Source organism: Carcharodon carcharias, chromosome 4 (genome assembly GCF_017639515.1).
Source record: "Carcharodon carcharias isolate sCarCar2 chromosome 4, sCarCar2.pri, whole genome shotgun sequence".
Taxonomy (NCBI): domain Eukaryota; kingdom Metazoa; phylum Chordata; class Chondrichthyes; order Lamniformes; family Lamnidae; genus Carcharodon; species Carcharodon carcharias.
This window is the reverse complement of record NC_054470.1, coordinates 162,222,958-162,238,112: the sequence shown is the minus strand read 5'-3', so window position 1 is coordinate 162,238,112 and position 15,155 is coordinate 162,222,958. Positions and strand designations below refer to the sequence as shown.

The window sequence follows — 15,155 nt, the reverse complement described above, 5'->3', positions numbered from 1 at the left end:
TAACTATTCTAAACCCATTTTCCAGCATGAGGCCCATAGCCTTGTATGCCAAGACATCCAAGTGCGTATCCAAATACTTCTTAAATATTACGAGGGTTTCTGCCTCTACCATCCTTTCAGGCAGTGAGTTCCAGATTCCCACCATCCTCTGGGTGAAAAAAAATTCTTCCTCACATCCCTTCTAAACTTCCTGCCCCTTGGCTTAAATCTATGCCCCCTGGTTATTGATCCCCCCCCCACCAAGGGGAAGAGTTCCATCCTGTCTACCCTTTCTATGCCCCTCAATTTTATACACCTCAATCATGTCCCCCCTCAATCTCCTCTGCTCCATGGAAAATAACCCCAGTCTATCCAATCTCTCCTCATAACTAAAACTCTCCAGCCCAGGCAACATCCTGGTAAATCTTCTCTGCACTCTCTCTAGTGCAATCACATCCTTCCTATAATGCGGATTCCAGAACTGCACGCAATACTCTAGCTGTGGCCTAACCTGTGTTTTATACGGTTCCAGCATAACCTCCCTGCTTTTATATTCTATGCCTCGGCCAATAAAGGCAAGTATCCCATATGCCCTCTTAACCACCTTATCTACTTGTCCTGCTACCTCAAGGGACCGGTGGGCACGCACACCAAGGTCTCTCTGATCCTCGGGTCCTACCATTTATCGTGTATTCCCATGCCTTGTTTGTCCTACCCAAGTGCATCACCTCACACTTATCTGGATTAAATTCCATTTGCCACTGATCAGCCCATCTGACCAGCCCATCTTTACCCTCCTGTGTATCTAAGGCTACCACCCCACCAATTTTCGTGTCATCCGCAAACTTACTGATCAATCCTCCTATATTCAGGTCTAAATAGATTATATATACCACAAACAGCAAGCAGCTCAACACCGATCCCTATGGAACCTCACTGGACACAGGCATCCAGTCACAAAAACACCCCTCGACCATCACCCTCTGCTTCCTGCCACTCAGCCAATTCTGGATCCACTTTGCCAATTGCCTTGGATCCCATGGGCTCTTACCTTCATTATTGGTCTCCATTGCTGGACCTTATCAAAACCCCTGCTGAAGTCCAAATAGACTACGTCAACAGCATTGCCCTCATCTACACACCTGGTCACCTCTTTGAAAAATTCAATCAAATTGGTCAGACATGACCTCCCCTTAACAAAACCATGCTGTCCTTGATTAATCCCTGCCTCTCCAACTGTACATTAATTCTGTCCTTCAGAATTGCTTCCAATAGTTTCCCTGCCACTAAGGTTAGACTGACTGGCCTGAGGTTGCATGGTTTACTTCCTCCCTTCTTGAATAACAGGACCACACTGGCAGTCCTCCAGTCCTCTGGCACCTCTCCTGTGGCCAGAGAGGTATTGAAAATTATTGCCAGCGCCTCTGCTATCTCCTCCCTTGCCTCACTCAACAGCCTGGGATACGTTTCATCCGGGCCTGGAGATCTATCTACTTTTAAGCCTGCTAGACCACTTAGAACCTCCTTACTTTCTATGCTAATTTCTTTACTTATATCAGTCCTTCTGCCCGATTTCCATACCCACAATCTATTCTTTCAGTCTGCAAGAAGGGCAAATATACAATTATGCCTAGAGATTTAGTGTAGTTAAATCCAGATAAACTTTCTCCAATCTGCGACATTAGATGGTTTGCCAATGCATATTGTTTCGATGGCCTAAAGGGAACGGTGGGGGAAAAAGGTAATCTGCCAGCATGCAAAATTCCTCTTGCCTCAGGAAGCCAAGAGCTATTGTTATTTGCCATGCATTTGAAGCCATAAAGGTTAACAATCTTTTCTGAGGTGTTGAGATAGGAGCTCCACAGCCCTACCAAAGATACTTTGAAGGCCAATTTTGAACCGAAGGCACCAGAAAATGCCCAAATCATCTAAAATTACTGCAACGTACAAGTTTATTTGTTTCAACTATTTAGCATTACAAGAGAAGAGCACCTCCCCCCAACGAAAAAAAACTAAAAATTCTGAAATGCTAGGCAAGTGGTTTCAAATGTTGGCAGGCATTGAAGTGCAGTTCAGCAGAATCACAGTTGGGGAGGCGATGGCGTAATGGTGTTGTTGTTGGACCAGTAACCCAGGGTAATGGGTCTGGGGACCCAGGTTCGAATCCCACCAAGGCAGATGGTGGAATTTGGATTCAATAAAAATCTGGAATTAGAAGTCTAATGATGACCATGAAACCATTGTCAATTGTTGTAAAGACACATCTGGTTCAATAATGAAATCTGTTGTCCTTACCTGGTCTGGCCTACATGTGACTCCAGACCCAAAGCAATGTGGTTGACTCTTATGTGCTCTCTGAAATAGCCAAGCAAGCCACTCAGTTGTAACAAACCACAACAAGGCACAAAACTGGACGGATCACCCGGCATTGATGGGCATTGGAAACGACAACGGCAATCTCAGACGTGTCGATGCTGCCAAGTCCTCCTTACTAACATCCGAGTGCCAAAATTGGGAGAGCTGTCTCACAGACTAGTCAAGCAACAGCCTGACAGTCATCCTCAGAATCATACCTAACAGATAATCACCATCCCAGAGTGTGTCCTGTCCCACCGACAGGAAAGGCCCAGCAGAGGTGGCAGCACAGTGGTATTCAGGAAGGAAGTTCCTCTGTGAATCCTCAACATCGACTCCCTACCCCATCAGGTCAAACATGACCAAGGAAATCTCCTGCCACTTACCACGTACTGCCCTCCCTCAGCTGATGAATCAGTGCTCCTCCATGTTGAACACCACTTGGAAGCACTAAGGGTAGCAAGGGCACTGGATGGGGAACTTCAACATCCATCACCAAGAGTGACTCGGTAGCACCATTACTGACCGAGCTGGTCGAGTCCTAAATGACATAGCTGTGAGTCTGCAGCAGGTGGCGAGGGAACCAAGAGGGGAAAAAAAACATACTTGACCACATCCTCGCCAACCTGTCTACCACAGATGCATCTGTTCATGACAGTATCAGTAGGCGTGACCACCGCACAGTCCTTGTGGAGATGAAGGCGAATTCTCACCTTCACATTGAGGATACCCTCCATCGTGTCATGTTACACTACCACTGTGCTAAATGGGATAGATTTCGAACAGATCTAGTAACTCAAGACTGGGCATCCATGAGGCACTGTGGGCCAGCAGCAGTAGAATTGTACTCGAACGCAATCTGCAACCTCATGGCCCAGCATATCCCCCACTCTACCATTACCATCAAGCCAGGGGATCAACCCTGGTTGAATGAAGAGTGCAGGAGGGCATGCCAGGAGCAGCACCAGGCATACCTAAAAATGAGGTGTCAACCTGGTGAAGCTATATTATAGGGTTACAGGATAAGCAGCAATTGATAGATGGGGCTAAGCGATCCCACAATCAACGGATCAGATGTAAACTCTGCACTCCTGCCACATCCAGTCATGAATGGTGGTGGACAATCAAACAACTCACTGGAGGAAGAGGCTCCACAAATATCCCCATCCTCAACGATGGAGGAGCCCAGCACATCAGTGCAAAAGATAAGGCTGAAGCATTCGGTATAACCTTCAGCCAGACGTGCTGAGTGAATGATCCATCTCAGCCTCCTCTGGAGGTCCCCAGCATCATAGATGCTGGTCTTCAGTCAATTCGATTCACTCCACATGATAGTAAGAAACGGCTGAAGGCACTGAAAACGGCAAAGGCTTTGGGCCCTGACAATATTGCGGCAATAGTACTGAAGACGTGTGCTCCAGAACTTGCTGCGCCCCTAGCCAAGCTGTTCCAGTGCAGCTACAACACTGTCATCTATGCAGCTATATGAAAAAGTGCCCACAAATGTTCTGTATACAAAAATGACAAATCCAACCTGACCAATTACCGCCCCATCAGTCGACTCTCCATCATCAGTAAGGTAATGGAAGGGGTCATCAACAGTGCTGTTATCAAGCAGCATTTGTTTAGCAATAACCTGCTCACCGACGCCCAGTTTGGGTTCTGCCAAGGCCACTCAGCTCCTGACCTCATTACAGCCTTCAAACATGGGCAAAAGAACTGAACTGAGGTGAGAGTGACTGCCCTTGACAGCAAGGCAGCATTTGACAGAGTGTGGCATCACGGAGCCCTAGCAAAACTGAAGTCAATGGGAATCAGGGGGAGTACCCTCCACTTGCTGGGGTCATACCTAGCACAAAGGAAGGTGGTTGTGGTTGTTGGAGCTCAGTCATCTCAGCTCCATGACCACACTGCAGGAGTTCCCCCGGGTAGTGTCCTTGGCTCAACCATCTTCAGCTGCTTCATCAATGACCTTCCTTCCATCATAAAAGGTCAGAAGCGGGGATGCTCACTGCGGATTGAATGATGTTCATCATTCAACATTCATGTCACACAGTGTGAGGCAATGACCACCTCCAAAAAGAGAGAATCTAACCATCGTCCCTTGACGTTCAATGGCACTACCATCGCCGAATCCCCCAATAACAACATCCTGGGGGGTTACCATTGACCAGAAACTGAACTGGGTTTGCCATATAAATACGTGGCTACAAGAGGAGGTCAGAAGCTAGGAATTGTGCAATAAGTAACTCACCTCCTGACTCCCCAAAGCCTGTCCACCATCTATAAGGCACAAGTCCGGAGTGCAATAGAATACTCCCCACTTGCCTGGATGAATGCAGCTCCCACAATACTCAAGAAGCTCAACACCATCCAGGACAAAGCAGCCTGTTTGATTGACACCACATCCACAATCTACAAGATGCAGTGCAGGAATTCACCAAGTCTCCTTCAACAGCACCTTCCAAACCCACAACCACTACCATCTAGAAGGATGAGGGCAGCAGATAGATGGGAACCACCACCATCTGAAGTTCCCCTCCAAGTCACTCATCATCCTGACTTGGAAATATATCGCAGTTCCTTCATTGTCGCTGGGTCAAAATCCTGCAAGTCCCACCTTAACAGCACTGTGGGTGTACCTACACCATATGGACTGTAGCGGTTCAACAAGGGTGCTCAGCACCACCTTCTCAAGGGCAACTAGGGATGGCCAATAAATGCTGGCCCAGTCAGTGAAGCCCACATCCCATGAATGAATTAAAAAAAAACTTGTAAAGTCATATGGTTGAGCAGTTTGTGTCCGGATCTTTCTGCACGTAAATAATTATAAAAATTTTAACATGGCATTTAAAATCCTAACACTACAAATTACCACAAATTCAAAAATACTCATGCGTTTTAAACTTGCCTGTGTATGTGGTGCATATGTGGGCGGTTCCTCTGTTGGCTTCATAATAGCTGGCTGTGTACTGGGCATAGGACGCTTTTCAGCATTTCCTGGTGGTGCCTGAGTAATTAGAAAAACACAATACATGTTTTCATACAATCAGCAGCAACATCATGGCACTTCATATTAATTATATTTGTCAACAAAAAAAATCTTGCAATCTTCAAGTCTGGCAAAAAGGGAAGTGCAGGCAATTATGGGATCTTACAATATTGTGAAGGGGCGGGGGGGGGGGGGGTGTTGGCGGCGAGAAACAACAAGCATGTGGTAACATTGAAAGCAAGGCTCCGTTTCTGCTGTGCATCCTATGGCCATTCCTCTGTGCCTCACCCCAACAACTCCACTGTGAGACTCATTTACCAGCATTGAGTTGAGTTAGGTATCCCGCCCATCAGTTAATACTTCTAATAACTGAATGACAAAAAACTGTGGAAGCACAATAAACAGTCTTGAATTCTATTAATGTTTCTGGCTCAGAGCAAGGAATCTGGCAGTACGACTAGATGCTGGTGAGCTAGGACTGGATTCTGGTGGATGGTGAGTAAGGAGCCTTAATTTTAAAAAAAATCTTTTTGTAAAAATCTTAATGTTTCTAGTTCGAATTTAAACTGTAGATTTCAGTTAAAAGCTAAAATTCCCAGCAATAAGCAGGGTTTTAACATTGGGTGAGTAGTTGGACTTATTAATTAAAGAAGCAGCTGAAACTGGGTCCCTTCCTGTGTAAGTGGGTCAACTAGCCTTTATGTGCTCTTGAGACAAAGCCAGCCAACTTAATGCGACTTTTAGAACAGAGTGTTGGGAGTTGGCTGATTAAGGGAGTTAGGGGAGGAAGGGAAAAAGGTGCTCCTTTGTTTTTGATATTTGATAATGAGAGGAGCAGTGACCTTAAAGAGCGAGGGGAACCAGGCCCAAGGGCAGGACTGGGAGCCAGCTCGAGAGGAGCGGCAGCCTTGGTAAGTAGGACCTGGTGAGTATTTCAACTGTCCAGTCTTTGAAGTAAAAATTGGTCTTTAGCTTAGATTAGATAGTGTTTAAAGTACAGGTAAGTAAGGTGCCGAGTATATATTTAATATTCCTTAAACTTGAGGAAGCAAACATAAAGGGGGTAACTTAAGGGTAAGTCATGGCAGGGCAGCTTGGTCATGTGAAATGCTCCTCCTGTGCAATATGGGAAGTCAGAGACACTTCCAGTGTCCAAGGCAACCACATGTGCAGGGCTATCTCCTGCTGCAGCAACTCAAAATCCACAAGCTGCAGCTACAGCTAGAGTCACTGTAGTACATCCGCAAGGCTGAGATCTTCATGGGTAGAACATACAGTGAGGTGGTCACACTGCAGGTACAGATTGCACAGGCAGAAAGGGAATGGGTGACTGCCAGACAAAGTAAAAGCACTAGATAGTTAGTGCAAGAGTCCCCTGGATCCATCTCCTTCTCTAACAGATTTTCCATTTTGGATACTGCTGGGGGAGATGGTTTCTCAGGGGAATGCAGTGAAAGCCAAGTCCATGGCACCATGAGTGGCTCAGCTGTACAAGGGGAGGGAAGAAGAAACAAAAAAAAAGAGCGGGACAGCACGAGTGACAGGGGATTTTATCATAAGGGAAACAGATATAAGTTTCTGCAGCCACAGATGTGACACCTGGATGTTATGTTGCCTCCCTGGTGCCAAGGTCAAGGATGTCACTAAGTGGCTACAGGCCATTCTGAATGGGGGGTGGGATAAACAGCCAGAGATCGTGGTCCATATTGATACCAACGACATAGGTAAAAATAGGTATGAGGTCCTGAAATCAGATTATAGGATTTTAATCTCAGGATTACACCCAGTGCCAAACGCTGGTGAGATCAGGAATAAGAGAACAAAGCAGATGAATGCATGGCTGGAGAGATGGTTTGGAGGGAGGGGTTTAGATTCCTGAGGCAATGGGACTGATTCTGGGAAGATGGGACCTGTACAAGCTGGACGGGTTGCACCCCAGCAAGACCAGAACCAAATCCTCACGGGGCTACTCAATAGTACTGTGGGGGAGTGTTTAAACTAGAGTAGCGGGAGATGGGAACTGGAGCAGGGATACACGAGAGGAGGAAACAAAGTTAGGAATGAAAGGCAGAAAAGTAGAAAGCAAAAGCAGAAGGCAGAGGAAACAAAAGCTGGCAGCAAATAGGGCCACAGTACAAAAAACGTATAAAAATGTTAAGACAAGACTAAAAAGGTACTGCATCTGAATGCACAGAGCATTAATAATAAAGGTAAATGAATTAACACATCAAATAGATGTTAACAGGTACAATATGATTGCGATTACGGAGACATGGCTGCAGGGTGACCAGGGCTGGGGACTGAATGTGCAAGGGTACTCGATATTCACGAAGGACAGGCAAAAAGGAAAGGAGGTGGGGTGGCATTCTTAGTTAAGGATGAAATCAGTGCAATAGAGAAAGAGGATATTGGCTCAGAAAATCTAGATGTAGAATCAGTCTAGGTGGAGCTAAGAAGCAACAAGGGGGTGGAAAACATTAGTAGGAGTGGTCTATTGGCCTCCGAAACAGTGGTGCTAAGGTAGGGGACAGCATTGAAAAAAGAAAACTAGAGATGCATGTAACAAGGCTGCTACAGTAATCATGGGTGACCTTAATCTACATATAGACTGATGGCAAACCAAATTAGCAATAATACTGTGGCAGATCAATTCCTGGAGGGTGTACAAGATGTTGTTTTTTAGACCAGTACATCAAGGAACCAACGAGGGAACAAGCTACCCTAAATTTGGTATTGTGCAATGAGAAGGGGTTAATAGTAATACTTGTGCTGGGTCCTTTAGGGAACAGTAAACATAACGTGACAGAATTCTTCATTAGGATGGAAAGTGAAGTAGTCCTATCTGAAACTAGAGTTCTAAAATCACAAAAAAGGAAACTACAAAGACATGAGGGGTGAGTTGACTATGATAGATTGTGGAACTTCATTAAAAGGCATGATGGTGGATAGGCAATGGCTAATATTTAAGGAATGCATGCATTGCAACAATTGTACATTCTTTTCTGGAGCAAAAACAAAGGAAAAGGTGCTCAATTTCTTTTGTTAGCCACGGTTGCACAGAGTATTAGATCCAAAGAGGAGTTATATAAAGTTGCTAGAAAAAGTAGCAAGCCTGAGGATAGGGAGCAGTTAAGAATTCAGCAAAGGATGACCAACAGATTAAGAGGGGAAAAAGAGAGTAAACTTGCAAGGAGCATAAAAGCAGACTGTAAAAGCTTCTATAAAAGTGTGTAAAAAAAAATAGTTAAATCAAAACGTAGGTCTATTACAGTCCGAGAGTTAATCGTAGAGAACAAGGAAATGGCAGAGCAACAAAACAGCTACCTTAGTTCGGTCTTCACAGAGAAGACACAATTAACTCCCCAGAAATGCCAGGGAATCAAGGGTTGAGTGAGAAGGAGGAATTGAAGGAAAGTAGTATTACTAAAAAAGTGGAGAAATTAATGGGACTGAAAGCTAATAAATTCCCAGGGCCTGATAATCTACATCCCAGGGTACTAAAGGGGGTGGCCATCGAAATAAGGGATGTGTTGTTTGTCACCTTCCAAAATTCTGTAGATTCTGGAGCAGTCCCAGCAGATTGGAGGGTGCCAAGTGTAACCCCACTATTTATAAAAAAGGGAGAAAACAGGGAGTTACAGACCTGTTAACCTAACATTAGTAGGGAAAATGCCAGAGTCTTAGTAAATACCAATGGGATTAGGCAAAGTCAATATGGATTTATGAAAGGGAAGTCATGTTTGACAAACTTACCGGAGTTTGAGGACGTAACTAGCAGAACCAGTGGATGTGGTGTATTTGGATTTTCAGAAAGCTTTCGATAAAGTCCCACATAAGAGGTTAGTGTGCAAAATTAAAGCACATGGGACTAAGGAAAAAAAATTGGCAGGAATTGAGGAAACAGAGGAAGAATAAAATGGGTCTTTCAGAGTGGCAAACAGGAACTAGCTGGATACCGCAGGGATCAGTGCTTGGACCCCAGCTATTCACAACATAGATCAATGATTTGGAATCAAATGGAAAATTTCCAAGTTTGCTGATGACAACAAACCTAGGTGGGAATGTGAATGACGGGGAGCGTGTTAAGAGGCTTCAAGGCAATTTAGACAAGTTGAGCGAGTTGGCAAATACATGGCAGATGTAATAAAACATGGATAAGTGTGAAGTTATCCACTTCGGTTGGCAAAACAGAATGGCAGAGTATTATATAAATGGTGATAGATTTGGAAATGTTGATGTACAAAGGGATCTGAGAGTCCTTGTCCACCAGTCACAGAAAACAAGCATGCAGGTGCAGCAAGCAGTTAGGAAAGCAAATGGTATGTTGGCCTTCATTGCAAGAGGATTTGAGTACAGGAGCAAGGATGTCTTACTGCAGCTGTACAGGGCCTTGGTGAGACCACACCTGGAGTATTTTGTGCAGTTTTAGTCTCCTTACCTTAGAAAGGATATACTTGCTATCCCAGGAAATCGGTCTGGTGAAGCTTTGCTGCACTGCCTCTAGGACAAGATTGGCGTATAAGGAGAGACTGGGTCAACTGGGAGTTTAGAAGCATGAGTGTGGATCTCATTGAAATGTATAAAATTCTGACAGGGATGGACAGAGTGGATTCCGGGGTAATGTTTCCCCTGGCTTTTTGGGGGGGTCTAGATCAAGGGATCATAGTCTGAGGGTATGGGATAGGCCTTCAGGATTGAGAGGAGAAATTTCTTCACTCGGTGATGAATCTGTGGAATTCTCTACCACAGAAGGCTGTGGAGGCCAAGTCACTGAATAGATTTAAGGAAATAGATAGATTTCTAAACTCTAAAGGAGTCAAGGGGTATAGGGAGAGAGGGGGAGTATGGTGCCGAGATAGAAGATCTGTCATGAATGGTGAAGCAGGCTCGATGGGTAGAATAACCTACCCCTGCTCTTATTTTCTCTTTGTTTCTAGTAGAAAAGGAGGACTAGGGAAGGGTAAGGGGAAAGAAAGTTGTTTTTAAACTCATTCTTGGGGTGTGGGCGTTGCTAGATAGGCCAGCATTTATGTTCATATTTCTTCTTAGACTTCTCTGCCCAAAGGCAGGTCCTTGGCAATTATTTGTTGAACCACAGCAAAGTACCATTTTTAAAAAAAATAAACAGGTAGGGTGAGAAGGCAGATCCCGAGTCTGCCTCAGCAGGGATAAAATCCCATACTGTTGGCATTAACCTCATCCTCACATTAGCTGTCTGGCCAACTGAGCTAACCAGCACCCATTAAGTCAATTCCTTCTCATCCCAGCGCCAATTCCAATATGACCAGACTGAAGTTTCATTTGAGGAGAAAATGGCTTCTTATATAACTAGACATTCTAGATCTATTTTAGGAGGAAGAAAAAACACTATGGAATTGACAACATGGTATATGGGAAGTTTCATCAACAGGAGTCTTCAAATGCTCAAACCTACAAATTTGAGTATGTGTGTCAAAATATCTGTGCTAGTATCACAGGCCTTTTGCCAATGCCACTTTTGAACCAGTGATCGCATGGTATGTGATCCAAGACGATTAGCCCCTGGATTTTCTATTCCTCTGCGCTGTTTACACCTGGCCTCTTGTAATATCATTTTTCTTCAATTTAATTCCTTAGTCTGATTGTGGAATAATGCATGGCAATTACACTTAGCATCCAATAGGTAAATGTTCTTAGCTATGCACAACGGTAAAGTAGTGAATTGAAATTCTCATACTGTCCGTCCATCTGTGAAAGGATTGTATTCCTCTAATGCTGGTGGAGGATTTCTTGTTACTTGTGTAACTGATGGATCCTAGGATGAAAAGCAGCAAGAATCAACAAATGAAGAGGCTTTGCATTGTGAAAGTGCAATCACCAATCACCATGGTTAAACATAGCCAGAAGGAGTCGAGCAGAAGGCAACATTTACTCAAGTTTTAGATTTATTTGCAGTCAGACATTACAAACGTATAGCTCCCAACTCCACAAGCCACCACCAGTGTCAAGTGTTTCTTAATACTCTTTTGTGCAAACAATAACTAAACAAATTAACTTAAGAACAACACCTTAAAAGGGGTACTATAACCAAGACAAAAACATCAATGGAAAATTAAATTAAAATGTCATTACTGGGACAGGTGATGCACTCCAACCCCTGCATCATCCTCTGATTGCAGAAGACTTCGAGTGTACCGGAGAACACTGTGCTCCCTCTTCAGGAACACCCAGATGCGGATGGGAGAGAGAGGCAGGCAGTGGGGTTGAACGATCCCTCTCAACCACCCACTGCCTGCACCTGTTTATGGATACCTCAGCCAGGTGAGGAGCATGCTGGTGTTCGTTTATCTTATGTGCAAAAAAAGTACAAACAAATAATTTAATTGACAGCCCTTTAAAGAGGCACTGTAACAAAACCAAATCTTTAAAGGAAACTTATCAAATTAAAATGTTGTTTTGTGGCCTGTTGATGCACTCCAGCTCCTGCTGTGCCCACTGGTTGTGGAAGACCTCAAGCATACCAGTGTCCTTTCCAGGGACACCCAGACGACATGGATGTAACACGTAAGAGAGGTGGCCTGGTCGGGTCCAACAACCCCCTCAATGGCTCACTGCCTGTTTATGGCCGCTTGGCCAGGCCCAGGAACAGTGTAGCACCCACTAGGTACTGCATGGTAGCATCAGGCTGGATTTTGGGTCTGAGTATCTGAACTTGGACTTGAACCCACAAACTTCTGCTTCAAGAGAGCTATCCACTGAATCACATTAATGTTTCTTAATATGAGCACAAGTCATTACCCAACGAGTGGTGCCAACTGTAGACACTGAATTAACAGACTCTTAAAAATGTTCAAATAATATTTCAAAACCCAAAGAAAAAATGATTTTCCATAATTCTCTATAAAGCCTCTCTTCTCAGACCCCCAATAATCTTCTGGTACAAGCATCTATTTTCATGAAATAAGCAAACAAGATTGCACTGACCCATTTGATCTTGGAGATTTCCATTTTCTCTCACAAAAATTAAGGATTGATCTTGCTAGCCTGAAACAATTTTCACTAACACTTTTGATCAAGTGAACTTTATCCCACAAAGAATGGTTATCTGTGTAACATTCAATGGGAAAATTGTTTTCAGTGCAGTCCTTTTACAGAATTTCCCAAATATTTGACAAATAGAATCCCATTTCCACTGCTTCCACAAGTGCCAGTGTTTCCGCAGCTAAAAGTACTTTTAGCAACTCTTTTCATTTTCTTAGTGTCCCAGGCTAAAGGCCAACATTTCCCATTTTCACACACCAAAAAAGATATGAAACCCAATGCACTTGAATACCCATCAGGAAGATTGGCATGAGAAACATCATTAAAAAGAACCAATTTCATGTTCTTTGGGTCACTCAAGGATAGAAACTAAAAGTATTCATTTATCCATTTTTAATTTTTTGAAATATTTTATTTGCCCTTAAAGCATCGACTTTAGGGTGATTCACCATAGTACTAGTTCCAAAAGATCAAAACTGGCATCCGGTCTTGTTTAAGTGTATAACCAATTCAACTAATCCAGATCTGCTAAAAATGCTTTCATCCACATTCCTTCCATGTGCAACTCTTCCTTTGTACTGGCACCTGCATATCCATTATCTGGATGATCTCAAAATGCCACAAAGAGTCCTCCATCCTTTGTGACAATTGGGGTCCCAATTGTGCCATTAAAGCTGCTAGAAATGACTGCTTCCCCAGGAATTTTTTCAAGGCAGTGGAAATCTGCTCCAAAAGGAAGTCTCCTTCCAAGACCAGGAGCCTGCCCATATACAACACCTTAGCACAATCAAATCATTTAAAGAGGGCAGAACAAGGAGTTTCCAAATTGAATTTCTGCTTTTTTTTTTAAATACAGCTAAAGCCCATGATATATTCATTCCAAGGAGGAATATTGTCTTTTGAAATCCATCAGTCTGACCATGTCTCATTGGCATCCAATAGATCATCTTTCTGATGCATTTTATCCATGAAACCTAATAGTAGAGCCAATCCTTCCTCAGTATCCAACTGACGGGCTTCCAGCTTACAAACTTTCAATTTTACTTGTTAGGAAATGACAATGTCAAGGCCATAACTCGTTTCTTCTTTGGTAAGGATGTAACCTATGCCCACATATCCCACTTCATTCTTCTACTGATCATAAAGTTCAGACTCTTGAGTGCCAGAGGGTAATCAGACCCTGATCAGCTTGTTTTCAAACATTCTTCAAAAGCATACTTTTGCTGGACCTGGTCCTAATTTACAACCTAATAGCTATGCATTTCAAAATGTCCATGCCATTGTTACTATTTTGAAACGGTCTACACAAATAAAACTGGAAACCAAATAACTACATACACAAAACTGATTAACTATGATTAACATTCACTGCAGCAGAAGCATTTTACAAGGCATTTTGCTGCTGAAAGAATGCTCCTTGAGAAAGACAAAATTGTTCTTCACATTACATGGAGTTTGCCTACTTGGTCCGTCACTGAGATCACAAAACTTCAGTAGGGGATATCGGCAAATATATATCAAAATTAACTACTGCTATCTTTACGGAACAAAAATAAAAATAGCTGGAAAAACTCAGCAGGTCTGACAGCATCTGCGGAGAGGAACACAGTCAACATTGAATCCATATGACTCCATCAGAACTCATTTCCAGCATCCGCAGTATTTTGTTTTTATCTAGCTGCTATCTTTACAGCACTTTTATCACCAGCTTCACCTCTCTGAACCCACTAGCTCATTAGATAAAGCCTTCAAGCTCTCAATTTCATGAGATAAAGTTACAAACTTTTTTTAAAAAAAAGATCCTTGACCTGCATCCTACAAATTTTGCATTCTTGATAATTTTGACATTGAATCACTTCTCTCCTCTTGATGACAGCAAGACTGTTCTTCTCAATTCCTATGCCCATTGTAAACTTAGACTGAAAAATCGATGAAAATATTACCAAGATTAATTTTTTCCCTCAAGTGAAAAAGTGAGTAACAATATACCCCAAACTCAACGTATTAGATAACTGTAAAAGCGCATGTTTTCATGTTAAACTTATCTGTGTCAATGATTTTCTTGACAAAATGAATTGAAAAATGCAGTGTATGAATTATGCATTTGCAGCTGACATGAGAAATGATAGGATAATTGTGCCCAAATAACATTTTTGACCCAAAACACAGCTTTACTATAATTAAAAAACATGAGCTTAACTATTGTATAAGTCTTTTATGAAGTAAACATCTAGTTCAAAGACTTTTAGACTCAAATTCTATAAACTTATCAGGAAAGCTACTGAGTTTATAGATTTTAGATAAACATTTTTAAGAGGGAAAAAATTATCCTGAATCACAACTTGGTAGAACATCATCTGGCAACACAAGTATAGATAGTAAGTCTGGAATGGATCTCATTTATGGCTCAGTGGTAGCACTCACCTCAAATCCACACTCAATTCCACTCAAGATTTAGACATGTAATCTAGGCCAACACCCTACTGCAGTACCAAGAGAATGCAACACCATCAGAGGTGCCCTCTTTCAAGTGAAAGGTTAAACCAAGACCATCTGCCTTTTCAGGTAGAACGAAAAAAGATCCCATGGCACAATTTGAAGTACAGCAGGGTCCAGGTTAATAATTATCCATCAACCCACATCACTAGAACCAATTGTCTGGACATGAGCACATTTTTGCTTGAGAGCACTTGTGTGCAAATTGGCTATAGCCCACTTTATACATTTCCCAAGTAGTCATTATTCATGTATGAAATTTGATAGCAAGTGCCAGCAGGGGGAATGATAGATAACAGCTCTGAAGATTACA

The 15,155-nt window shown here is 43.0% G+C and overlaps 1 protein-coding gene across 2 annotated transcripts in view; it reads right to left on the bottom strand.

The window, feature by feature from the left end:
* scamp1 (secretory carrier membrane protein 1) overlaps positions 1 to 15,155 on the bottom strand; it is a 57,225-nt gene that overhangs the window by 23,009 nt on the left and 19,061 nt on the right. For both annotated transcript variants that reach the window (XM_041185909.1, XM_041185910.1), the window contains exons 2-3: positions 11,043 to 11,120; positions 5,246 to 5,344 (exon numbers count right to left, since the gene is read on the bottom strand). In XM_041185909.1, coding sequence (XP_041041843.1) covers positions 5,246 to 5,344; positions 11,043 to 11,120 — 177 coding nt within the window. The remainder of the gene's footprint in view (positions 1 to 5,245; positions 5,345 to 11,042; positions 11,121 to 15,155) is intronic.